This window comes from Archocentrus centrarchus, unplaced genomic scaffold (assembly GCF_007364275.1).
Source record: "Archocentrus centrarchus isolate MPI-CPG fArcCen1 unplaced genomic scaffold, fArcCen1 scaffold_42_ctg1, whole genome shotgun sequence".
In the NCBI taxonomy this organism is placed as follows: domain Eukaryota; kingdom Metazoa; phylum Chordata; class Actinopteri; order Cichliformes; family Cichlidae; genus Archocentrus; species Archocentrus centrarchus.
In genome coordinates, this window is record NW_022060268.1 from 2,575,542 (window position 1) to 2,601,848 (window position 26,307).

The following is a 26,307-nucleotide window of genomic DNA, read 5'->3' on the forward strand; positions in this document are numbered from 1 at the left end:
GCCAGCACAGGACATACATAAAATAAAGTAGACTTAACATTGGTTATATTTAAAATAAAATGTGACCCTCCTTTGCAAAGTATATCATTTAAATCCTGAGGTAAATAATCCAGAAGGGGTTGCCATATTTTATAAAAGGCACCCAAATTGCCCTTTATTAGGGCACTGATGCGCTCCATTGGGAAGACCCTAAATGTCTCTCTGTACCATTGTGTAACAGAAGGGGGCTGTCCTTGGATCCACTGTAACAGAATGCAGCATCTTGCCAGATGTAGAAGTTTGCGTAGTATCATCTCCTGAGGCATCAGGGACAGGCCATGCACAGATAAGCCAAAAAGAAACAACCTAGGATCCATAGGGATTGTTTGATGAAAAATAGAACAAAGTTCTATTGCAACATTCTTCCAAAACCTGTTTATCAATGCACGTTGCCAGATACAATGATAATAGTCACCCACAACTGTGTTACATTTTATACAGAGAGGTGAATATTGAGAGTGAAATTTATGCATGAAGTGTGGAGTACGCTGTAGCCTGTGAAGAATTCTAAATTGGTTCTCCCTGAGTCTGTTGCACATAAATGTTTTTTTTTTATTAGTGAAAAAGCCCTCAATCATATTTCACTGCTAATTTCAACCCCCAAATCTGTTTCCCAATGACTTTTGGACCTCTCAGTTGTGAGAGGATTTAGCATGATTAGTTGCTAATAAAAAAAAGACATGAATTTCATTTTATGGTCAGGACCTTTGTTAAATTTAAGCAGAGAACTTTCTATGGGGTTTAAAATTGGCTGGTCGTCTGGAAAAATAAGTGATTTTACAAAATGTCTTACTTGGAGGAAACCAAAGAAGTCCTTCTGTAGGATATTATGCTTAACTTGTATTTGTCTAAAGGACACAAACCTACCTTCTTCAAACAAATCACAAACCAATTTAAAATTTTTGTGATACCAGTTGTCAAATATACTCTATTTTTAATGGAAACTGATTGGTATGACTTTAGAAAGATATTTAGAATGCCAACAAAAGGCCTGTCTGGTTCATCTTTGTTTGTTTTTTCTAGATAATGCCGGGTTTGTAGAAAATGAAAGAAATCTTTATTATCGAGACCATATTTCTGTTTAATGTCTTGAAAGCTCCTCAGGGAGCCTTTATGGTAGAGATCATTATATTTTACCAGGTCCTTTTCAATCCATTTTTTAAAGGTGCTGTCTGTTTTATTTGGAGCAAAATCTTGGTCGTATGCTATCCATCTAATCGGCAAACAGGATTCTTTATTTTCTTTTACTAATTTTGACCAGGTCTTAAGTGCCATTTCTGAGCACGGGCTAAGTTCCTTAAAGTCTTTTAATAAGTCTATATTACCAATTATTGCTTGCAAGGGGATATTGATATTTGTACATTCAATTTCTTTCCATTTTGCTGTGTAGGAGGGATTGCACATTTCCATTAGTGGATTTATTTGTGCTGCCTTGTAATAGTTTTTCATGTTAGGGAGTGAAAGGCCTCCTTTGTCTTTAGTCAGCTGTAAAGTCTTGAATCTAATCCTAGGCTGTTTCCCTTGCCAGATAAATCACCAAAGAGTCCCCATCCAACACACAAACTGTTTAGTCTTCTCCCATCAGGGAGGGGATACAGAACAATCAGAGCATGAACAAACAGCTTCCATCCCAAAGTCATCATCATACTGAACTATAGTGCACATACTGAATGTACTGAAATCCATAGTGTGAAATAATTAGTGTGCAGTGTGTGTGGTGGTGGGGGTAGAATTTGATTCTGGATTTTTGGATTTAATTTTAATATTTATTTCACTATTAACTATTTTGTGTACACTTACTCTATTTTCCTTGACCTATTCTATCTCTTTATCACTTATCTTTTTTGACTGCAAGAGGAGCTGTTTGAGTAGTGCACCCGAATCTCACTGCGTATGCTTGCATATGCAATTACAATAAAGGAATCTTGAATCTTGAATATAATTACAACAGCGGTTATCAACTTTCTCCATTATGTCTTTGTATTTCACTTTCTGATTGTACTCAAATTAGAGACATTTAACCCATTATTGGATTCTTCTTCTGCACAAAATCAATTAACTGACCTCCACCTGCTCCAATCAGAGCTATAATGAGAGGAACAGGTGATAAAGATTATAAAAATGCTATTGTAAAAATGATGCTGCAAAGACAAGAGAGTAATGCTGCAGAAAATTTTTATCTTGTCTATTCTTTGTGGCACATTTTAAGCACACTTGTAATGACATGACAGAGACTGTTTTCTTCCTTTACTATTCTCTGTATTTATAACATTATATACTGGACATAGAATTAGGGCAAAACATAAAAACATTTCTACATTCCCTGCATCAGGTTAGGGTTAGGGTAACCCTAGTTACATGTAAAAACGTATTGCTTTAATACACATCACATATACAGGGCACTGTAAATAAAATAATTAATGGAAACATGCTATATGTGGTACACACCTCTGATTTTGTATCTTTTAAGCAATCTGTAGAGAACAGAGAGCTACCCAATATTAAAATCCATCTAGTGTTGTCCATGAAATACTTCTTCTTTATACAGGTTTGCGAATACGATCTCCAGTAGGAGTTGAAGGAAAGAAAAAGAAGTGACCAAATAAAGTGGCCATTTCCTGTGAAGAAGATTTAAAAAAAAAAAAAAACTGCAACATTTGTTCTAAATCTAGCAAGAAATCTGAATAAAGGGACCCTGGAGGAAAGTGGGAGAAATTACTGCATGATTAGTAAGATTAAATCATATCAAAATTCATTATTGTATCTCACTGTAAAGAATCCAAAAATTAAGGGTGACGTGTGAAGACACAGTCATAAAGCAGACAGATCATAAAGGAACTAAACACTATTTCTTATTCTTTCAGCTGTTCCCTTTAGGGGGCACCACAGTGGATTATCTGCCCCGGTCTCACTCTACCTCAGCATCCTCCTCTGTTACACCAACCCTTTGCATGACCTCCTTTACTACATCCATGAATATTCTCTGAGGTCTTCCTCTTTTCTTCCGGCCTGGCAATTCCATCATCCAACCTCCTTTGTCTAATATATCCACTATTCCTCCTCCACACATGTCCAAACAATCTCAGTCTAGCCTCTCTGACTTTGTGTCTAGGAATTAAACATAGAGAGATAAAATCATTACAAAAATTCTGGGAATATATTTAAAACATATTTTGTCCTATTTATAAGAGACTGGAATGATAATAACAACAAGTGTCATATCAAAGCTTAGTCAGAGTTTAAAGTGTAGCTTTCCTACTTTTGCTTCCTGATAATAACACAGTAAACCACAGGGGGGCAGCAGAAGACAGTACTTAAGCAAGAAGTTGCATGAGGAAGTGCTTAGTCACCCATTTCAGCTCTGCCGAGAGGAGCAAGCTGAGCAGAGACGATCATTTCCAGGTGGACACAAGTAAGTGTTTGGACCTAATCTATGCTACAGTGTGAACTGTGTGTTAGTTTGACTAAACTTTTTCATGCTCCAGAGACTACTATGACCTGAGAACCTACACCGACATAGTTTGACTAAACTTTATTGACTCTAAAACAGGAACAGAAAGCTTCTTAACAAATGATTATGGCTACAAAGAAACAAACCATAACAAAGGTAGTTCAGAAAACCAGGTCTACTCCAGTTCTGCTCTACTTTTGCTCCAGTCATTTCCAGCTCATTCCCTCTGGATCCATGTTGATCTATTTATACTGGCTTATTTTGTCTCGACTCGATCTGTATTCCTGGTTCCTGATTTGTTTCAACATCCCAAAATGATCCTGAAATGGGTTAGATGTGTGTGAATAGCATGTAGACATCTCTACAACAGGTGACACATTTTTGTTTCTAACATGTTTGATTCCATTTATTACAGACTTGAAAAGCTGTCTTGCATTTTTAACCTTTAACCTGACCTTCTTTTTTTTTTTTAGCCTGTCATGTCTGGCAGTTTTCGCAATCAGAATGAAGTTCTGAATGCACTGTTGTACCAAACATATTTGCTTTCACAAGAACAGCTCTATATGTTTTCTATAGGCATATTCTTGATGTTTACCATTTTTATTTTTATTTATTCATGCCAGATCTGACAGGCAGGAAGGAAGGGGTAAAAAGAGGAGAGATATAGAGAGGGAAAGCAACAGCTGCCAAGGAAGTAGGCCTAAAGCCACGCCAAGGGGCGGCAGTGACGACCAGTGTGGAGTAGCGGGGAGTGGTGACTCCCACCCACCGCAACCGTGTCCCACAGGGGCCAAGGCTCAGTAAGCCACAGACCCAGGCCCAGCTGTCCACACACACACACACACACACACACACACACACACACACACACACACACACACACACACACACACACACACACACACATGCCAGTCTCACACTCACGCAAACACGCACAGACCTGGCCTCTGACCTTTAACAGTGGCTCAGTGAAACACTCCTGCTGCAGGGTAAGCTAATCCTGGTTTATTAATCTGGTTTATTCAGTTTTTTGAGGCCACAAATTAATCAAATCAGCCAGTTGTATTCAATCACCAGGGAGGATAAAACTATCATCAGCAAATCTTGGACTGGAGGAATTATAAATGAGGCAGTGCAAAGTTTCAGTTGGTTAGAAAGCAACTAATCTGAATCTGTGAGAAATTTCAAAATACAAATCATACAGTATCCCTCAGATAATAAAAGAACTACAGACAATCTATGTAAAATTTATATAGAGAGCTCTTTTACTGCTGTTGGCTTAGTCAACTTTCATCAAGTATAAGGATGACCTATTAGATGGATGTACAGAGGTATACAGCAAAAGACTGGATATATCATTGCAGATAGTCATTAAAAAACTACACAAAATTTTTTCTCTCACCAATTGTTTTCACACCTTTCACACTTCTGTTGTGGATATGCTTGTATTACATTTTAAAGGTTAATTGGATGTTCCAGCTGTTTCTGTTATATCACAGGAGCTATAAAATTTCTTTATTTCATTCATAAATGATTATTGGGCACATTAGTCTCCTTTACTGGATGCTAATAAATTCCATATGTGAATTATTCTGTTCCAACTAAAGCAGTGCATCTCTGAAAGTAATGATTCAGAGAACACTAAAAGGTTATGATGACAATATTTTCTCCATTTGAAACTCTTACCAATGTGCCAAGTTTTTTTTCCCCCTTATCTCCAACCCTCTAGTTGGAGCAGTTTCAGCAGTCTGCGATGTCACTGTTTTACACCCAGGGCTACCTGAATGAAGATGAGTGAACCGGTGAAAAATGAGGAGAGTTCAGTCTTTCCAGAATCCAGCTGTGTGTCTCTAAAGAGTGACTGGTCCAGAGAGTCTCCTCCATACTTCAGTAATGAACCTGGACCCTCAGACACAAAGTAAGAGGATGGATGGATGAATGGATCCCAAACTGCAGTCAGTTCAAAAATCTTCTCTCACTGAAACCATTAAAACCTAATCCTAACTGCTTTGATTGTTTCACTGCTCATTCCAAGCCTCTGCGCTCTTGATAGCTCTAGCTTTAGCCACTCTGCCTTTGTTAGCTTCTGTGTTCTGTGTGTGTCTGTGTTCAGCTGACTGAGGGTGAGTGCAATGTCTGAGGTTTGTTGAGATGAGGTATTAGAAACATTTTCATGTTGGTCCTCCCACCATTTACTTTGACAAACTTTGTGTGCTCACTCCTGCCAAGGGGCTTCCACACTAACAGCATATTTAGTGCCTCCTATATGAGTTTTTATGTGTAACTTTATATAAAAACCTTGCATTTTTAATAAATCTTTACTATTAATGATTTTACATTTGTCTAGAAAGTACTGCAGTTACAATATAGTGTTAATTACAGCTCATATCAAGTATAAGTTGATTAGATATGAATTTACATAAAGTTGTGTGCATTTAATGAACATGAACCTTGAAGTATTACACTTATTGTAGTACATTGTGGCCACTGTGAACTCACAGTGGCCAAGAAGCACAAAGCATGTTATCTTCTGACATTTTCTCAGTGTTGTTCCAGCAACCTTGCCAGCTGCTCACCATTCTGCTCTGACCAGTCCTAGTGCACTACTGCATAAATAGGAGAGCTAGAATTAAAAAATGGAGGCAGTCGTGCACACACACACACGCACACACATACAGTCTGATGCTGTGAGTCTTTTTAAATCTTAGAGGGAGACTTTGGTTACCTGTAAGGTAGCCAAAATCTCTGTAAGTACCTGTAGTACATGTAAGGTAATCAAAAGTCTGCCCTAAATTAACAGTAATTAATAGTGTTGGTAATTACCAAAATATTTTCTTATGTTTCTGTAATGTATGCACAAGTTCTTTTATCTTATTATATTTTAATGGTAAACTCTAATTATTGTTATATATAAATTTTCAAATTGTTTTGCAAAAAGCAGAAAAAAAATCTTAATCCGAAGTCTATTAAATCTTATTTTTTGATTTGAAATGACAAATTACAGTTTTCCTTATCCGCATTCCTGAGCAGAAAAATTAGTTTTAGTGGTTGAATCTTATGCTTGATAAATTTCTGATTTCTCAGAGCATTTGAGCATGCCAACACAAATGTGGGGATAAAAACTTGAAGTCAGTTTATTTGCTTAATAAATACAATATAATTTTTAGTTTTAAACTTGTTTTTGAAAAATTTCTAAAATGTCTTTTTTTGTTTGTTTGTTTTTGACAGAGACGGCCTAATAAATTTGTTAAACACTGTACTCTGGGACTTTCCAATAATGGTTTAATGCACCCTTTTCCAGTCCTGCCTATATCCCTTTTTTTCATCATCTGTGTCAGCTCTGCTGTTATCTAGGTACATTTATTAAGCAATGATTATTTCCCAACACACTCAGAATCTTTAAGCAGTTCACCACCTCAGATCCGGACCAGTCTAATTCATTAGGAGACTCGTGGTCCCAGTGTGGAGAGCGACCGAAAACAAAACCTGGACTTCAGACAGACAGTCAGACCATCACTGTGCAAAGTAAGATTGTAATGTGTCTTTCAGCTGGTGGACCAATCTCTTAAAAGTTAACTTCTCACAGTGCTGTGAAAGTATTTGCCCCCTCCTGATTTCTTGTTTTTTGCACATACAATACCAGTCAAATGTTCGGATGCACTCTGTATGTACAACTTATATTTCAGACCAGAAATTTTAATATTAGAGAAAAATTACCTGAGTAAATACAAAATGCAGTTTAAAAATGATTATTTCATTTATTAAGAGGAAAAAAGCTATCCAAACCTATGTTACCCTATGTAAAAGTCTCTAACTCTTGTGCCACCAGTGGCAGCAAGAACTACAATCCAGCATTTGTGATAACCCCAATGAGTCTTTGACACAATTACTTTTTTCACAAAAAGGTTTTCCCTTAATAAATTAACGAATCATTTAAAAACAATTTTGTATTTTTTCTGGTTATCTTTGTCTAATAGTGAAATTAGATTTATCTGAAACATAAGAGTGACAAATATGCAAAACAAACAAGCAAAAAAAGAAAAGAAAAAGAAATCAGGAACGAGGGAAATGCTTTTTCAAAGAATTACATGTGGTGTTGATCAGCTATTGAAGAGCTGTCTTTTGGCTTTGTTTTATGTCTTGTATGTTTCAGCAGATGCTGTCCTGAATGAGATTTTAAGTGAACATAAAATCAGTCTGAGGAGAAGATGTGAATGGGCGAATGAAGGAACACATGAAACAGGAAGTGGAATTCTCCTCAAAAAAATCTATACAGAGCTCTATGTCACAGAGGGACAGAATGACGAGGCTGATAGGCAACATGAGGTATGGAAGCTTGAAGCAGATTCCAGGATGGATGTCCTCTATGACACTCCAATTAAGTGTCATGACATCTTTAAAGCCTCACCTAATCAACAGAGACCCATCAGAGTGGTTCTGACCAACGGGATTGCTGGCATTGGAAAAACCTTCTTAGTTCAGAAATTCACTCTGGACTGGACAGAGGGCTTGGAAAACCAGCATGTTAGTGTGGTGATCCCACTTTCCTTTAGGGAGTTGAACTTGATCAGAGATGAGCAGTACAATCTTCTTGAGTTACTCTACATTTTCTATCCAGTATTACAGAAAGTGACAGCAGAAATGTTCACTGTCTGTAATTTTTTGTTCATCTTTGATGGTCTGGATGAAAGTAGATTTGCATTTGATTTCATCAACAGGACGGTTGTGTCTGATATTACACAAAAGTCATCAGTCAGCGAGCTGCTGACAAATCTCATAGAGGGGAAGCTGCTTCCCTCGGCTCTTGTCTGGATAACTTCTCGACCTGCTGCAGCCAATCAGATCCCGCCTACATGTGTTGACAGGCTGACAGAAGTACGAGGCTTCACTGATTCCCAGAAGGAGGAGTACTTCAGGAGGAGATTCAGTAACGAAGAGCTGTCCCGTAGAGTCATCTCCCACATGAAGACTTCCAGGAGCCTCCAGATCATGTGCAGAATCCCAGTCTTCTGCTGGATCACTGCTACAGTTCTGGAGCACATGTTGACCATGGAGGAGAGAGGAGAGCTGCCCAAGACCCTGACTGACATGTACTCACACTTCCTGCTGGTTCAGACAAAGAGGAAGAAGAACAAGTATCATGAGGGACATGAGACAAATCCACAGGAGCTGAAGAAGACTGACAGGGAAGTTCTTCTAAAGCTGGGGAGGCTGGCTTTTGAACATTTGGATAAAGGAAACATCCTGTTTTACCAAGAAGACCTGGAACAGTGTAGTCTAGATGTCGCAGATACTTCCGTGTACTCAGGAATTTGCACAGAGATCTTCAAAAAAGACTGTTCAATCCTACAGAAGCCTGTATACTGCTTTATTCACCTGAGCATTCAGGAGTTCATGGCTGCAGTCTATATGTTCCACTCTTACACCAACAGGAAGACAGAGGTATTGCAAGTATTCCTGGGGAAAAACTGGGAGTATCAAGACAGTAATTCTGATAGTGATGATTCTGATGGTGATACTGAATTATTTTCCAAGTCTGATTATGTTATCCCTTCCCCAGTGGACTTCCTTACAATTGTGATGGAGAAATCCCTTGAAAGTACAACTGGCCATTTGGACCTGTTTGTTCGCTTCCTTCATGGCCTCTCTCTAGAATCCAATCAGAGACTCTTAAAATCCCTATTAGGTCAGGCAGAGATCTGCCCAGAAATGATCCAGACAGCCATGAACAACCTGAAGGAAATTAACACTCACAAAATCTCTCCAGACAGAAGTATCAACATCTTCCATTGCTTGATGGAAATGAATGACCTTTCAGTGCATCAGGAGATCCAAGAGTTCCTGAAGTCAGAGAACCGATCAAAGAAACTCTCTGCAATTCACTGCTCAGCACTGGCCTACATAATGCAGATGTCAGAGGAAGTTCTGGATGATTTGGATCTGACAAATTATAACACAACAGTGGAGGGACAACAAAGGCTGATCTCAGCTGTGAGGAACTACAGAAAGGCTCAGTAAGTCCACACTGTAATACTACATATCAGCATTGTAGAGCTGTTGTTACTATGTCAGTTACTGGTAGCAGGTATCTAATTACACTGCCCAAATAGGGAGAGGTCATGATCACCCAGCTGGCAGCAGATTTAAATGCAACAGCTTAGCAAGAATCAGCCTGATTGCTACTGAAATTATAGAAGTATACTGTATGATAATTACATTGCGGGTTATAAAGAACAATTAGATCCACTCAATCAAACTCTCTCTTGGTTAAATATGCTGACGATACAGTTCTTTTATCCATGTTATCGGGTATGCCGTGGACTCACCGTACTGCCCTTCAGGAATTTGTGGACTGGTGTGATAAATCATGCCTTGAACTGAATGTCAGCAAGACCAAAGCGATGGTGGTGACTTTCTCAAAGAAGCGACTGGAGTCGGCTTCAATGGCTAGTACTTCAGTTCATGGTTTACCTGTTGAACTGGTGGAGGAGTAGAAGTACCTGGGGACTATCTTTGACAACCAGCTGAAATTTTCAGCCAACACGGAGGAGATTATTCGGAAATGCCATCAGAGACAGTATCTTTTGAGGAAACTTAACTCCTTTGGTGTGAATAAAAAAATTATGAGGATGTTCTTTTGCTCATTTATTGAGAGTATTATAACCTTCTCTATCACCTGTTGGTTCTATTCAGTCAGTCTTCAAAACAGGAACCACTTGCAGAGGAACATCACAATCTGTGGGAAATCAGGAATCTGTTATCAGTATACGAACTTTTAACTTTTAACTTTTAACACGTAGACTAGCACATCGGATCATCCAGGATCCTTCTCATGTTCTTAATTCAGTGTTCGAATGGCTTCCCTCAGGTCGTAGGTTACGTTGCCCGGCATGTAAGACACAAAGAAGGAGGATGATCTTCGTGCCCAGAGCTGTTCAGCTTCTTAACATGTAGTCATATGCAGTCCTGAAGGAATTAATTATTATTAGTATTAATATTAGCTGGAAATGTTGGATTTATTGAGTTGTTAAGTATTATTTATTATTATTGCAGTAATTATTAAGCAGGATTTTATTGTTAGCACTAGTTTATTGGTATACCTGCTTGTGTGTGTGAGTGTGTGTATGTATGTATGTTTGTATGTATATATGTATGTATGTGTATGTATGTATATATGTGTATATATATATATATATATATATATATATATATATATATATATATATATATATATATGTGTGTGTGTGTATATGTATGTAGGTGTATATGTATATACGTGCGTATATGTATGTATATATGTATGTATATATGTATATATGTGTATATGTAAGTATGTATATGTGTGTGTGTGTGTATGTAGATATATATATGCGTGTATATGAGTGTGTATGCAGGTATATGTGTATGCATATGCGTATGTATATGTGTGTACATATATATTATTATACTAATTATTATGCGTTATTGTGCTCTATGTGCCATAAATTGCCTCTCAGGGATGAATAAAGGTTTTTGAATTGAATTGAATTATTAATTACACACATATATAGTATTACAATATTAAAATGAACAAAGATCAAAATTTTCATTCAATTCTTTGTCAGTATGTATGGAGGATGCCAGGCGAGCGGTCCAACAGTATCTACAGCCATGTGCAAAATTCAATTCAATAAAATTTTATCTTATTTATAGAAATTATGACTCAGAGCAGCGTGTAGTTGTGTCTGTCAGAGGTAGCACTGTATTATTTTATTGTTCCTACATCACTGTTTATTCAGTGTATGGGTGCACCATTTGCACTATAAGCTCACATGCTGCTAAATGCAACGTTTTGATTGGTCAGATGTTTGTTTGCTTGTGAAAGTCAGAAAAATCGAACTTGATTTGAAAAAATAAATGCCAGACTTCATCCTATGAAATGACACAGTTAGTGTGAATGGCTGCGGTAAAAACAGGCGAGTCTGAAAAGTATTTTTAATGCACGAAACATTCACACAAAATTTAGGGTCCAGTGTGTTAAGGTCTTTCATCAGGCATGGGAACCAGTGAAGATTGTGGGTTTAATTTTAGCAGCAATGTATCACATGACCAAGACAAGCGTCGGGACACGTGTCAGCAGTGAGTCATAGACGAATCTAATGTAGAGAATTCGCCTATTTTTCAAAATAAAACATTGTCGAGACTCATAATAAATAAAACATAAATAATGTAAGTCATTTATTTTTTCAGTGCGGCCCAGTAACAAATGACCTATGGGCTGGTACCTGGGTGTATCTGATTTAAATTACAAGGGCACCTGAGTGGTTTAGTGGTGAAGCCGGCGACCACATGCATATGCTGCGTTGCGACTTCTGCATGGCACTGAAGAGCATAATAATGAAGGAATTATATCATTAAACTTAGTTACAGCACTTTCAGAAAGACTTCTACTGTAATAAAACTTATTCCCCACTGCTGTGTAATCCATTTAAAATACATGTAAATGTTATTAGGAAATGATCGGACAGGAGAGGGCTTTCAGGGAATACTGTTAAGTCTTCAGTTTCTATGCCATATGTCAGGACAAGATCCAGAGTATGATTAAAGTGGTGGGTGGGCTCCTTTACATTTTGAGAGAAGCCAATTGAATCTAATAATAGATTAAATGCAGTGTTGAGGCTGTCATTCTCAGCATCTACATGGATGTTAAAATCACCCACTATAATTATTTTATCTGAACTGAGCACTAAATCAGATAAAAAGTCTGAGAAATCAGACAGAAACTCTGAGTAAGGACCAGGTGGATGATAGATAATAACAAATAAAACAGGTTTTTGATTTTCCCAATTAGGATGGACAAGACTAAGAGTCAGGCTTTCAAAAGAATGAAAACTTTGTCTGGGTCTTTGATTAATTAATAAGCTGGAATTGAAGATTGCAGCTAATCCTCCTCCTCGACCTGTGCTTCGAGCATTCTGACAGTTACTGTGACTCGGGGGTGTTGATTCATTTAAACTAACATATTCATCCTGCTGTAACCAGGTTTCTGTAAGGCAGAATAAATCAATACGTTGATCAATTATTAAATCATTTACTAACAGGGACTTGGAAGAGAGAGACCTAATGTTTAATAATCCACATTTAATTGTTTTACTCATTCTCAAATCAACTCAACTTTAGTCAGCCTGCCTAATGTGCAAGGGAAGACCATTCCACACTTTCGGGGCACCACCTGAGAAGGCGCTGTCACCTCTGAGCTTCCTCTTTGTCATAGGGACAGGCAGCAGTGCCAGATCAGCTGACCTAAGTGAACATGAGGGAATGCACAAGTGGAGCAGATTGGACAGATATGAGGCAAGATTATGAAGACATTTAAAAACAAATAAAAGGATTTATAATCAATCCTAAAATCAATCCTAAAATGAACTGGGAGCCAATGAAGCGAGGCCAAGATCGGAGAAATGTGCTCATGTTTTTTGACCCCAACTAACAGTAAGCAGCAGGATTTTGTACCATCTGGGTCCGGGCAAGCAGTATCTGGCTGAGCTCAACATCAAGTGAATTGCAGTAATCTAAACAAGTTGTGATAAAAGAATGGATTAAAATCTTTCAAGCAATGCCCTGAAAGAAAGGGTTTCACTTTGGCCAGTTATCTTAGCTCATAAAAGCTGGACTTGACTACTGACTTAATTTGCACATCAAGTTTGAGTTCAGTGTCCAGCTTTCACTTATATATTGTATGTTCATTTATGTATTTTCATTTAATCACTGCAGCTGTTTCTTGTTTTCTTAGTAAAATATAAAGAGATGAGAGTTGGATCAAGGCTTGTGCACAGTACTGTAATCTGCAGAATAGTTTGACATTTTGATGTATTTGCTATTAGTACTTTTGAATATATTATTTTGTATTGTGTTATTATGCAATTACATTTTCAGTTGCTGCTCTGCTTTGTTATTAATTAGTCTACAATTTTCTTTGGTACTACAGACTTTCTGGCTGTGGACTTTCAGAGATTCACTTCAAGCTGTTAGCCTCAGCTCTGAAGTCAAACCCCTCCCATCTGAGAGAACTGGACCTAAGTGAGAATTATTTGCAAGATTCAGGAGTGAAGCTGCTTTCTGCTGGACTGAAGAGTCCACACTGTAGATTGGAGCGGCTGAAGTAAGTACACCATATCCTTCATGCCATACGTGTTCTTGTTTCTTAGTATCTGGTTTGAATGGTGCAATATTGTCTTGTAAACTACATTTTTCTTTTGATGTATTTCCTTAAAATGCAGACTTAAGAAATGCAAACTGTCAGAGAGTTGCTGTGTGATACTGGCATCAGCTCTAAAGTCCAACCCATCCTATTTGAAGGAGCTGGATTTGAGTGACAACTCACTGCAGGATACTGGAATGAAACGGTTGATAGCTGAACTGGAAAGCTCAGATTGCCAACTTGAAAATTTGAGGTAAGACAGCATTATTGAGTTGTGGTCAGTTAAACAGCATGGCCACTTTGGTGATGATTTAATGTATGTGAACATCTAGTTTTACAAATTCTGTTAAATTTGTGCAACAAACTAGCTTGTATTATAATAGAATTTTCTGCACCACAAAAATGTTTAAAATTTAGATTACAAATGTTATGATGGACAATTATAACCACTACCTACCCCAATTTTTTTTTTTTTTTAAATAACCTTGTTTCAAATTGCAGACTGAAAAACTGTAGGTTGATAGAGACCAGTCGGTATCTAATCTCATTTCTGAAATCTAATCTGAGAGAGCTGGATCTGAGTGACAACAATCTGCAGGATTCAGGAGTGAAGCATCTGTCTCTAGGACTGGAGAATCCAAAGTGTAAACTGGAGACACTCAGGTCAAACAGAATTACTGTATTTAACATTTTATTGTCACAGGCTGATTTTTAATTAATTTCATTTTTTGTGGTAAAACCCAACTGGATCAATCATGTATAGAGTAAATAATGAAAGATGTGTTGTTGTTTTTTTTGTTTTCTTTTCATTTCAGATTGCAGTCCTGCAGGTTGACATGGATAAGCTGTGCTTCACTGGGTTCAGCTCTGAAGTCTAACTCCTCCCATCTGAGAGAGCTAGACCTAAGTGTCAACAGGCTACAGGATTCAGGGGTTAAGCTGCTTTCTGCTGCACTGGAGAGATTTTGTTGTAGACTGGAAACTCTAAGGTACTGGAGACACACTTTGTCATGGTCCTGGGCCATGTGCCTAGCATTTTGTGTTAAGTTCTTTTAGGTTGTTTTATTTGCGTTTCTTCTGTTATTGTCATGTTTGGGTGGTGTGGCGTGCAGGGTGGACCCGAAGGTAGAACTCCGAAGGCAGGACTGAATGAAAGTGATGAGTTTATTTACAGGAAATAATCCAAAATTTACAAAACTGAGGTTGACGAAGAGGCAGCACAACAGGAACAGAACCACACCTTAATGAGGGAGGAGGTGACAAGGAACAGAGGGAAATGCAGACAATAAATACACCGGGAATGACGAGGGAAAACAGGAAACAGCTGGGAAGAACAGGTGGACAAAATGATATAAATTAAACACAGGAAGCAAAACTCCACACAACACACAGGGAACGTAAGACTGTCAAAATAAAACAGGAAACACCAAACAAGGAACACGCAGACTTAACACAGGGGGCTGGCACAGAGGAATATTAAACATGGACCAAGGAACAGGGAAAAATACAGAAAAACAGACACAGGGGAGACAGGAACAGAGGGAACTAAAAAACCACAACTGATAAGGCCAGAACTAAGATGAATAAGGAAGATCAAAACAAAACTAGCAAATAACAAAACCCAGTGAAAACAGAACTAAACACAAAATGCTGGGCATACGGCCCAGCACCATGACAGTTATGTTTCCCAGTTTGCCTTTGGTTTTGATTCTTTGTTCATTATAGTTTCTTGTCCTGTTATTAGTTATTGTTTACATTTTGATTTCCTGGCTCCCTTCGTTCCTGTCTCCCCTGCATCTCTGTGTTCTAACATCTGTCCTGTCCCTCTGTCTCTAAATCCCTTGCATCATGTGTTTTTTGGTATTGAGTTTTATTCCCTTTGTTGTGACTAGTCTGCATCTCTGTCAGGTGTCTGGTTGTTTCCTGTTTATTTCATCAGTCTCAGTCTCATCTATTTTGTATTTAGTTTACTTCCTGGTCTCGTTCTGTTTAATTATTCCCAGCTGTGTCTCCACCTGTTCCCCATTCTCTTGTTAACCTGTGTTTGTATTTAAGTCCTTTTTAGCCTCTTACCCACCAGTGCCTTAATTTGAACCGTTAGGCCGGTTTTCCATCGTGGAAGCACTCGGTGCTCGGCCGAAAAGCGGGTTCAACTCCGGCCCCGCAAACTAGCTGGTCTCGAACCAAGGATGCCTGACAAAAGCGGCAGAAGGGCTCTGCCATCTCAACATCAAGTTTTCTACCATATGACATGTGGATTACATTAGTAAAGCGAAGCGATTTTCACGGCTGTGAATTAGGTTGGGCTCTAAGGCTGAATTTGCTGCTTTGTATCAGTTCATATCACGGATAAAAGGACACAAAGTGCGTACTTGTCGTCTTGCTCTAATCTCTGTCTGTGTTTCCCTCTGTGCTGCACACAGATGCTGCAGTAGTTTGGTTTGGACCATAAAACATATTGGCAGCACAAGAAAGGGGAGCGTGTTCTCCCACGTTTGCGCTCTTTGGCTTCTGTGTCCAGACAAGGATCCGCCCACATACATAAAGGAGCAGTTCACAGAAATGCGGTGGAAATGCAGGCCTGTTCTTAAGCATTTTGCTGGTTCATTGAAACCAGAACCAGCACCGGCTCCTCAGCAGAGGGAAAGTAGCATGTCTGTGTCTGTTCTTTGTAATGTCATCGTCAGTGTTTCCCCACCTGTTTGTCACCCTCCTTCACAGTTTATGCTTAGCTCTGGCATCTGTCCAGCCCCAGTTCATTTTTTATTCAGTGTACCCTGTTTAAACTGTTTTTTTACGTTGAGTCCTGTCTAAGAGTCCTGCATATTGGGTCCAACCTTGCATGCCACAGCATCACCATTGCACAATTAATCCAACTTCTACTCTATGTAAAGTCCACCGAACTCCTCCCACACCCGAGTTCTTCACCCGAGATCTGATGATACGATTACAAAATCGATCATCGACCTGCGACCTAGGGTGTCCTGGTGCCATGTGCACTTATGGACATCCTTATGTTCGAACATGGTGTTCGTTATGGACAAACTGTGGTTTGCACAGAAGTCCAATAACAAAACACCATTCGGGTTCAGATCGGGCAGGCCGTTCCTCCCAATCACGCCCCTCCAGGTCTCACTGTCATTGCCCACATGAGCGTTGAAGTCTCCCAGCAAGACTATGGAGTCACCGGATGGAGCACTCTCCAGCACCCCGCCCAGTGACTCCAAAAAGGGTGGGTACTCTGAACTGTCATTAGGCGCATAAGCGCAAACAACAGTCAGGACCCGTTCCCCAGCCTGAAGGCGCAGGGAAACTACCCTCTCGTCCTCCGGTGTAAACTCCGATGTACAGGCAGCAAGCCGGGGGGATACAAGAATACCCACCCCAGCTCGCCGTCTCTCACCGAGGGGAACTCCAGACTGGAACAGAGTCCAGCCCTTCTCCAGGAGACTGGTTCCAGAGCCCAGGCCATGCGTTGAGGTGAGCCCAACTATATCTAGCTGGTATCTCTCAACCTCATGCACTAGCTCAGGCTACTTCCCCACCAGAGAGGTGACGTTCCATGTCCCAATAGCCAGTTTCGATTGCCGGGGATCGGTCCGCCAGGGCCTCCGCCCTCAGCCACCGCCCGACACACAAACCAAACCAACCAATATTCGGCTTAAACACTTTTAAATTATTCTGGAAATGTTACTATTCCCTCACTCATTTGTCACAGTTTGACCACTTATTTTCATTTTATTACAATCTTATGATTGTAATAAGATTGCAAACTAGTATTGTAATAATACTGGTGCCCCTGTATAATTAGTTTGAGGTCCTCTGATACTATCTAAATATGGTTTACATTAAGAATAATTTGACTACATTACTATAAATTTCTTTTTTTAATTTTACATAGTTACGAGACAAATATTACCACAAACAAAAAACATGATCAGATAGCCTTAATAACTGGAGCATCTCAGTTACAACACAATAATTTCTAGTGTTCCTTAGAACTTGACATTAGACTTGGATAAAAACAAAAACATCTGAGAGCACACATACGGTATTGATACATGTGTACTCTCATTTACATTTGTCTGTCAGCTTGTGCCCTTTTTTGATTTACCTTTGCCATTTTTGATGTAATGGGATTTTTTTTTGTTGCTGTCATGCCCGGAGCAGTTGTGTATAGTGAATCAAAAGCCTTTTTAAAGAGGCTTTTGATTCAGTGGGACCAACTATCCTCGCTCTGATTAACAGTGCGCTTGCATCTGGTTGTGTTCCAGCTGCCTTTAAACATGCAGTTGTACAGCCTCTAATCAAGAAGAAGAACCTTGACCCTGATGTTCTTTCAAATTACAGACCAATTTCTAAATTACCATTTTTATCCAAGGTTCTTGAAAAAGTTGTTTTTAAGCAACTTCAAGCATTTTTAAGTGGACATGGAATGTGGGAAAAGTTTCAGTCAGGTTTTAGAATGCGTCACAGCACAGAGACGGCTCTTTTAAGAGTTTTTAACGATCTGCTTTTAACTGTGGACTCTGGTAGTCCTGCAGTTTTAGTACTTCTAGACCTGTCAGCTGCCTTTGACACTGTGGACCACGAGATCCTTCTATCCCGCCTAGAACATGAAATTGGCATTAAAGGCACGGTTCTGACTTGGTTCAGATCTTATCTTACTGATAGAAGTTTCTCTGTCCATCTAGGAAACTGTTTTTCTACCACAGCAAAGCTTTCTTGTGGAGTGCCTCAGGGGTCCATTCTGGGCCCAATTCTTTTCTCATTGTATATGTTGCCTCTAGGGTCGATTTTTAGGAAACATAATATTTGTTTCCACTGTTTTGCTGACGACATCCAGGTGTATATGCCCATCAAACTGAACAGCAGAGATCCATGGGAACCCCTGCTGAACTGTCTAAGTGACATCAAGTCCTGGATGAGAAACAATTTCCTAAATCTTAATGAAAGCAAAACCGAGGTCATATGCTTTGGTAAATTTGACCCCTCAAGCTACTCCTCTGGCACTCCGAGTCATTTGGCTCCTCACTGTCGTGATGCTGTGAAAAATCTGGGTGTCATTTTAGATAGTAGTTTTAAAATGGAGAAGCAAGTAAGTGCTGTTACCAAAATCAGTTTTTACCAACTCAGAGTTATTGCCAAGGTAAAACCTTATCTCCCACAGCAGGACCTGGAAAAAGTTATTCATGCTTTTATTACTTCCCGCCTGGACTACTGTAATTCTCTGTACTTTGGCATAGATCAATCATCTGTGCGCCGCCTGCAGGTAGTCCAGAATGCGGCAGCTCGTCTTTTAACCGGTTTAAAAAAGCATGAACACATTACCCCAGTCCTGTCATCCCTTCACTGGCTCCCTGTCCGTTTTAGAATCGATTTTAAGATTTTATTGTTTACTTTTCAAGCCTTAAACGGACTGGCACCTTTGTATCTGTCTGAGCTGCTTCACTGTCACACCCCTGTAAGAGCTCTGAGGTCATCGAACCAGCTGCTCTTACAGAGGCCTAAAACTAGACTAAAACAGAGAGGTGATCGAGCTTTTGCAGCAGCAGCACCAAAGCTATGGAACGATCTACCTCTCCATATCCGCACAGCTCAGACGATACACACATTTAAATCTCTATTAAAAACACATTTCTTTTCCTTGGCATTTGGCTGCAGTGCTACCTCCTTTTAGATGATTGTTTTATGGTATTTTATGGTACTTGTTTTAAACGTTTTAATTTTTAATTTTCTTATGTTATTTATTGTTCTTAATGTTTTTATTTATTTATTTTTATTTTATTATTTTATTTATTTATTTATATATTTTTATTTTTATTTAGTATAGTCCTTGGGGTTACAGATCTTGTACAGCACTTTGGTCAACGTCGTTGTTTTAAATGTGCTTTATAAATAAACTTGACTTGACTTGACTTGACTATAGTGTTCAGTAGCATTTTGGATGAAATTTAAGAGAAAACTAACTGAATATCTCTTGGTTCACCATGCCCTTCCAAATATGTAGGGAAGGCACTGGCCTCTGTATAATTAGGATTTTTTGGACTGCTGGATGGCAGTTGTACATAATGGAGTCTGTGGAAGAGGTTTTACTTTCTCTGCGTATAAAGAGCTCATTCTTAAGTAAGAAACATCATCCATCCATCCATTTTCTTTTGCTTATCCTGGGCTGGGTCGTGGGAGAAGCAGCCTAAGTAAAGAAGCCCAAACCTCCCACTTCCCAGCCACCTCCACCAGCTCATCTGGAGGGACCCCCAAGGCGTTCCCAGGCCAGCTGAGAGATTTAATCTCTCCAGCATGTGCTGGTTCTGCACTGGGGCCTCCCGACAGGACATGTCCAGAACACCTCACCCAAGAGGTGCCAAGGAGGCACCCTAGTTAGATGACAAACCATCTAAACTGGTTCCGTTCAATGTGGAGGAGCAGCAGCTCTACTTTGAGCTCCTCCTGAATGGCTGCACTCTTCAGGGCCTTGCGGCGACTTTAGCGCCTTGAGGCAACTGTTTGTTGTGATTTGGCGCTATATAAATAAAATTGAATTGAATTGAATTGAATTGAATTCACCCTATATCTAAGGCAGAGGCCAGCCACCCTTTGGAGAAAGCTAATTTCTGCCGCTTGTATTCGCGATCTTACTCTTTCGGTCATGACCGAAACTTGTGACCATAGGTGAGGGTAGGGACATAGATTGACCGGTAAATCGACAGCTTTGCTTTTACGCTCAGCTCTCTCTTCACCACGACAGACTGGTGCAATGTCTGCATCACTGCAGAAGCAGCCCTGATCTGTCTGTTGATCTCCCGTTCTCTTCTCCCATCACTCACAAACAAAACCTAGAGATAGTTAAACTCCTCCACCTGAGGCAGCAACTCATCCCTGAGCTGAAGTGGGCACACCACCCTTTTCCGGCTGAGGACCATGGCTTCAGACTTAGAGGTGCTGATTCTCATACCAGCCGCTTCACACTCGGCTGCAAACATTCCACTGTGAGCTGGAGGTCACTACTAGGGTTTAATATTTTTCCCGAAAATGACATGAATCAAATCCCGGGAAATGACGAGCCATTTCCCGGGAATCCCGGGAAAACGTTTATTTATTTTTTTATTTTAATTAGGCCTTCTGTAGCCTGTGTCGGCCTTAACCTATTCTGATATTGTAGAGGTAGCTTTCCAGCTATGTCCTGTTATGCCCAGTAGGGGGAAACGTCGGCTTGATTAACGCAATAAAACCTACATCTCTGCATTTGAGTGCTCGAGTTATGCGGTGTTGTATCGTTCCTCAACACTCCCTTAACAAATATAATTCAAATATTCCTCCATTGTACATGGAATTATACCAAGCTATTTTACAACTGCTGGTACAAAACAATACGGCTCATCTCCACAGCATTGATAAAGGCTCAGCCACGCTGTCGTGGCGAAATCTGTTGCGCTATATCTCCACCAGTGGAACGCTGTAATAGTCATTGAAAAGTTAACTACCGTACTACACTATAATATGACATAACACAGGGCCTTGAGTAATGCACCACGACTTGGTCATTGCCATTCTGGCAACAGCAAATTTATAACACCGTGTCTGAGGGTTAAAGTAGGTTCGCTGTGAATCGTCTTTTGAAAAACTGGCCAATCCTTATAGCCTAAAAAATATACATTTTACTCAACTCCATTTTAAAAGCGAAATATGTTAAAGTATCTATTTCATGATACTTTCTTCACACATTAGGCCCGTATCCTAATTCATGATTGTTAGTAAGCGGCTGCAAACGAGGAAAAGAAACACTCGAAGTTAAACAGATATTTCTTTATTGTTCAGGGCAGGCATATTTTATAGGCTATATAATGCAATATAACAATATATAATATAAAATTATATAATACAAAATACCTTAGGGTAAACACATTGCCTACGATTTCAACAAATTAAAGAGGAAAAAAGTACAACTGTGTAATACCTCTATGAAGGCTGAAGCCAGCCTTAAACGGAGGCTGAACGTGCCTGAAATGAAGAATAATGCTTTTTGCATTAAACGAACCCTTCTCTCAATATTTCCTTAAATTTAACATTCTGAAGCTTTCTTTTCTTTCTGAAAGTCAAATCGACGCGCGCGACTTTTTTCCCGGTTTCCCGTCTAACGTTTCCCGGGAAACGGGAAATGGTTCTGATTGCATTTCCCGGGAATCCCGGATCCCGGGATTAAACCCTAGTCACTACCTGATGAAGCCAACAGAACCGCATCATACAAATAGCGCAGAGACAAGAATCTAAGGCCACCAAGGCCTCAGGAACACTTATTTTATCAAAATTATTTATTAAAGGAAAAAAAATGACACATACTGTTTTCCATTTCTATCTACCAAATTCTTAAACACTGCATATTGCCTGCAGTATTTGTTCAGATGGCACTTAAGAAAGCAAACTGTTTATACTAACACACACCTATGCTCATGCGTTAGGTTATTAAATGTAATGTAAAAATATAAGAAATGGAAATTAAAATTACTTTTAAGAAAGTTAGATTTCAAAGGCTAGTAATCCTGGGTTAAATTATTTGTCTGCTTTTACAAAAGAAGTGAGCTTGAAGTTTGGTGTCTGATACCATTTAAAAGTGTGGGTAGGTTTGGGAACACAGATGGTTTGTCTTCATGTGAAATTACCACTTTTTTCTTCTAATTATTTTCTTTATTTGGACTCTTAAATTAAGGATACACAAGAGGGTATCATCAGCATAGGAATGTGCAATAGTATGTGAGTTAAATATAAATTAGGGATTGGACTCGATTAAAAAATTTAATCTAATTCATTACAAGCTTTATAATTAATTAATCGAAATTAATCGCATTTTAATCACATTTCAATACTTGACATGAAAATATTAATTTAAGTTTGGTTGATGAATGAATCAATATACATAAGCTTAAACTTCAAAATTTGGTTTATTTTCCCACCAGTCTACTACACAGACCAACAAAGGGTGGAAGTGCTCCTGTGATAAGCAAACACCTGAAATTAAAGTTAAGCATCATAACTGGATAGTTTTATTCAACATTAATGTCTCACTTAATATAGTAGAAATTAATCATTAGCTCAGCTGTATTCCTTGATGTTGAAATGTGTCACGCTTGTTTTAACAGCTTATTTTGAATTAAAGACTTAAAATTAAACCACAAAAAGGAGATAAAGTTTGTTCTCCATTTAATCAGCTGCTTTTACACAGCTGTGCTTCAAACTCACGGTTGCTAGGCGACATGAGCTACGCAGAGGTGACGCTGATATGAAGGCTAGCCGCTCACTTCCAGTCTTTGTGGTCTTCGTGGGCTGAGAAGGACATGGGCCGGGTCCTTCGCAGGATGCGGCCCCTGAATTTGGACATTGTGCATCGACATAATCTGTATGCGTGGAACTCGTGCACTGAGGAACGTTCCACATTGCAAAGTGCGATTAAAATGTGTTAAAATTTTTAATTCGTTAATTTCCCAGTAATTAATTAATCGAAATTAACACGTTAAAGTCCAACCCCTAATATAAATAAATAGAGGAGTAGGTTTTTTTTGGGGGGGGGCACAGCGGCTTTTTGTTGGCAGTATAGAGACAAGAAATGGGGGAAGACATGCGGGCAGATTGACGACAGGCTGGCACACGAACCTGCGCCGCCTGCACTGCAAGGAGGCATATGTACAGGTGCTGGTCATAAAAGTAGAATATCATGAAAAAGTTGATTTATTTCACTAATTCCATTCAAAAAGTGAAACTTGTATATTATATTCATTCATTACACACAGACTGATATATTTCAAATGTTTATTTCTTTTAATTTTGATGATTATAACTGACAAGTAATGAAAACCAATTGCCCCTTAGCAGCAGTTATTACAAATGGGCTTAGGTCTAAAAATTTTGAGGTAGGAAGGGGAAACAGGCAGGGTTGTCCCCTTTCACCCCTATTATTTACTCTTGCAATTGAACCGCTGGCTGAAGCAATTTGTGGGGACCCTACTGTATTTGGAATTAACACTGATCGAGAGGCCCACAAAATTTAAATATCTTGGTATATTTATTACACCCTGCTTTGATCAGATGTTCAGAGCAAACTTTATTCCACTATTTGACAAAATTAAGCTAGATCTTGAACGTTGGAATTATCTTCCCATATCCTGGTTAGGCAGAATTTCACTTCTCAAAATGACTATTCTCCCTCGCTTGCTTTATCCAATTAAAACAATTCCTATCCTGTTTACTCAGAAGTGGATCCAAAAACTTAAAGGCTGGTTTAGTTCCTTTATTTGGAGAAAAAAAAGGGTCTTCATAAAAATGTCAACACTACAGCTTCCAAGACATATGGGAGGCTTAGAACTTCCAGATCTAAAAAAATATCAGCTGTGCTCTCTTCTCTTATATACTCGAGAGTGGATATTTGAAAATCCATCCACAGTCTGGCTGGATATAGAGGCCTCACTATGCAGCTGCCCTCTTAAAAGTCTGCTTTTCCTTAAAAATATGAAAATGATAAATAAATGCTGTAACAATCCAATTACTGTTAATACAGTCAAGGCTTGGAGAGCATCCATCCATCCATCCATTTTCTTCCGCTTATCCGGGGCCGGGTCGCGGGGGCAGAAGCCTAAGCAGAGAAGCCCAAGCCTCCCTCTCCCCAGCCACCTCCTCCAGCCCATCCGGAGGGACCCCAAGGCGTTCCCAGGCCAGCCGAGATACACAATCTCTCCAGCGTGTCCTGGGTCTACCACGGGGCCTCCTCCCGGTGGGACATGCCCGGAACACCTCACCCAGGAGGCGGCCAGGAGGCATCCTAATCAGATGCCCGAGCCACCTCAACTGGCTCCTTTCGATGTGGAGGAGCAGCGGCTCTACTCCGAGCCCCTCCCGGATGGCCGCACTCCTCACCTTATCTCTAAGGGAGAGGCCAGCCACCCTTCGAAGGAAACTCATTTCTGCCGCTTGTATTCGCGATCTTATTCTTTCGGTCACTACCCAAAGCTCGTGACCATAGGTGAGGGTAGGAACGTAGATCGACCGGTAAATCAGGAGCCTCGCTTTTACGCTAAGCTCCCTCTTCACCACGACGGACCGGTGCAGCGTCCGCATCACTGCAGAAGCAGCCCCGATCCGCCTGTCGATCTCCCGTTCCCTTCTCCCATCACTCGTGAACAAGACCCCGAGATACTTAAACTCCTCCACTTGAGGCAAGAACTCGTTCCTGAGCCGGAGATGGCACTCCACCCTTTTCCGGCTGAGGACCATGGCCTCAGACTTAGAGGTGCTGATTCTCATGCCAGCCGCTTCACACTCGGCTGCGAACCGTTCCACTGCGAGCTGGAGGCCCCCCCGTGATGAAGCCAACAGAACCGCATCATCTGCAAAAAGCAGAGATGTGACTCTGAGGCCACCAAGGAAGAAGCCTTCCACCACCTGGCTACGCCTAGAAATTCTGTCCATAAAAATTATGAACAGAATCGGTGACAAAGGGCAGCCCTGACGGAGTCCAACACCCACAGGAAACGAATCCAACTTATTACCGGCTATACGGACCAAGCTCTCACTGCGGTTGTACAGAGGCTGAATGGCCCGCAGCAATGGGCCAGTCACTCCATACTCTCGCAGGACCTCCCAGAGGATACCCCGAGGGACACGGTCGAATGCCTTCTCCAAGTCCACAAAGCACATGTAGACTGGTTGGGCAAACTTCCATGCACACTCTAATATCCTTGAGAGGATAAAGAGCTGGTCCAGCGTTCCGCGACCAGGACGAAAACCGCATTGTTCCTCCTGGATCCGAGGTTCGACTAACGGACGGACCCTCCTTTCCAGCACCCTGGCATAGACCTTACCGGGGAGGCTGAGGAGTGTGATCCCTCGAAAGGTGCGGAACATGGTCCATTCGAACTCAATGTCCACAGCCTCCCTCGGAATGCTGTCGAAGTTCTGCCGGAGGTGGAAGTTGAAGATCTCCCGGACTGGGGCTTCTGCCAGGCGTTCCCAGCACACCCTCACAATACGTTTAGGTGCACCAGGTCTGTCCAGCATCTTCCCCCGCCACCTGATCCAACTCACCACCAGGTGGACAGCTCAGCTCCTCTCTTCACCCGAGTGTCCAAAACATACGGCCGCAGATCTGATGATACGATTACAAAATCGATCATTGACCTGCGACCTAGGGTGTCCTGGTGCCATGTGCCCTTATGGACATCCTTATGTTCGAACATGGTGTTCGTTATGGACAAACTGGTTTGCACAGAAGTCCAATAACAAAATACCATTCGGGTTCAGATCGGGCAGGCCGTTCCTCCCAATCACGCCCCTCCAGGTCTCACCGTCATTGCCCACGTGAGCGTTGAAGTCTCCCAGCAAGACTATGGAGTCACCAGATGAGGCACTCTCCAGCATCCCACCCAGCGACTCCAAAAAGGGTGGGTACTCTGAACTGTCATTCGGCGCATAAGCGCAAACAACAGTCAGGACCCGTTCCCCGGCCCAAAGGTGCAGGGAAACAACCCTCTCGTCCACCGGTGAAAACTCCGACGTACAGGCAGCAAACCAGGGGGATACAAGAATACCCACCCCCGCTCACCGAGGGCAACTCCAGACTGGAACAGAGTCCAGCCCTTCTCCAGGAGAC

At 40.4% G+C, this 26,307-nt stretch overlaps 1 protein-coding gene across 4 annotated transcripts in view; it reads left to right on the top strand.

Moving 5' to 3' along the window:
* The first annotated feature begins 3,388 nt into the window (after positions 1-3,388).
* Positions 3,389-26,307, top strand: part of LOC115777031 (NACHT, LRR and PYD domains-containing protein 12-like) — a 31,556-nt gene continuing 8,637 nt past the window's right edge. For 2 of the 4 annotated variants that reach the window (XM_030724845.1, XM_030724842.1), the window contains exons 1-9: positions 3,389-3,451; positions 4,114-4,290; positions 5,265-5,408; positions 6,885-7,015; positions 7,644-9,504; positions 13,458-13,631; positions 13,750-13,923; positions 14,172-14,333; positions 14,486-14,659. In XM_030724845.1, coding sequence (XP_030580705.1) covers positions 5,275-5,408; positions 6,885-7,015; positions 7,644-9,504; positions 13,458-13,631; positions 13,750-13,923; positions 14,172-14,333; positions 14,486-14,659 — 2,810 coding nt within the window. In that variant the 5' untranslated portion in view covers positions 3,389-3,451; positions 4,114-4,290; positions 5,265-5,274. Of the gene's footprint in view, positions 3,452-4,113; positions 4,291-5,086; positions 5,409-6,884; positions 7,016-7,643; positions 9,505-13,457; positions 13,632-13,749; positions 13,924-14,171; positions 14,334-14,485; positions 14,660-26,307 lie in introns of those variants that run through there. The other 2 variants (XM_030724844.1, XM_030724843.1) reach the window with 2 other exon arrangements.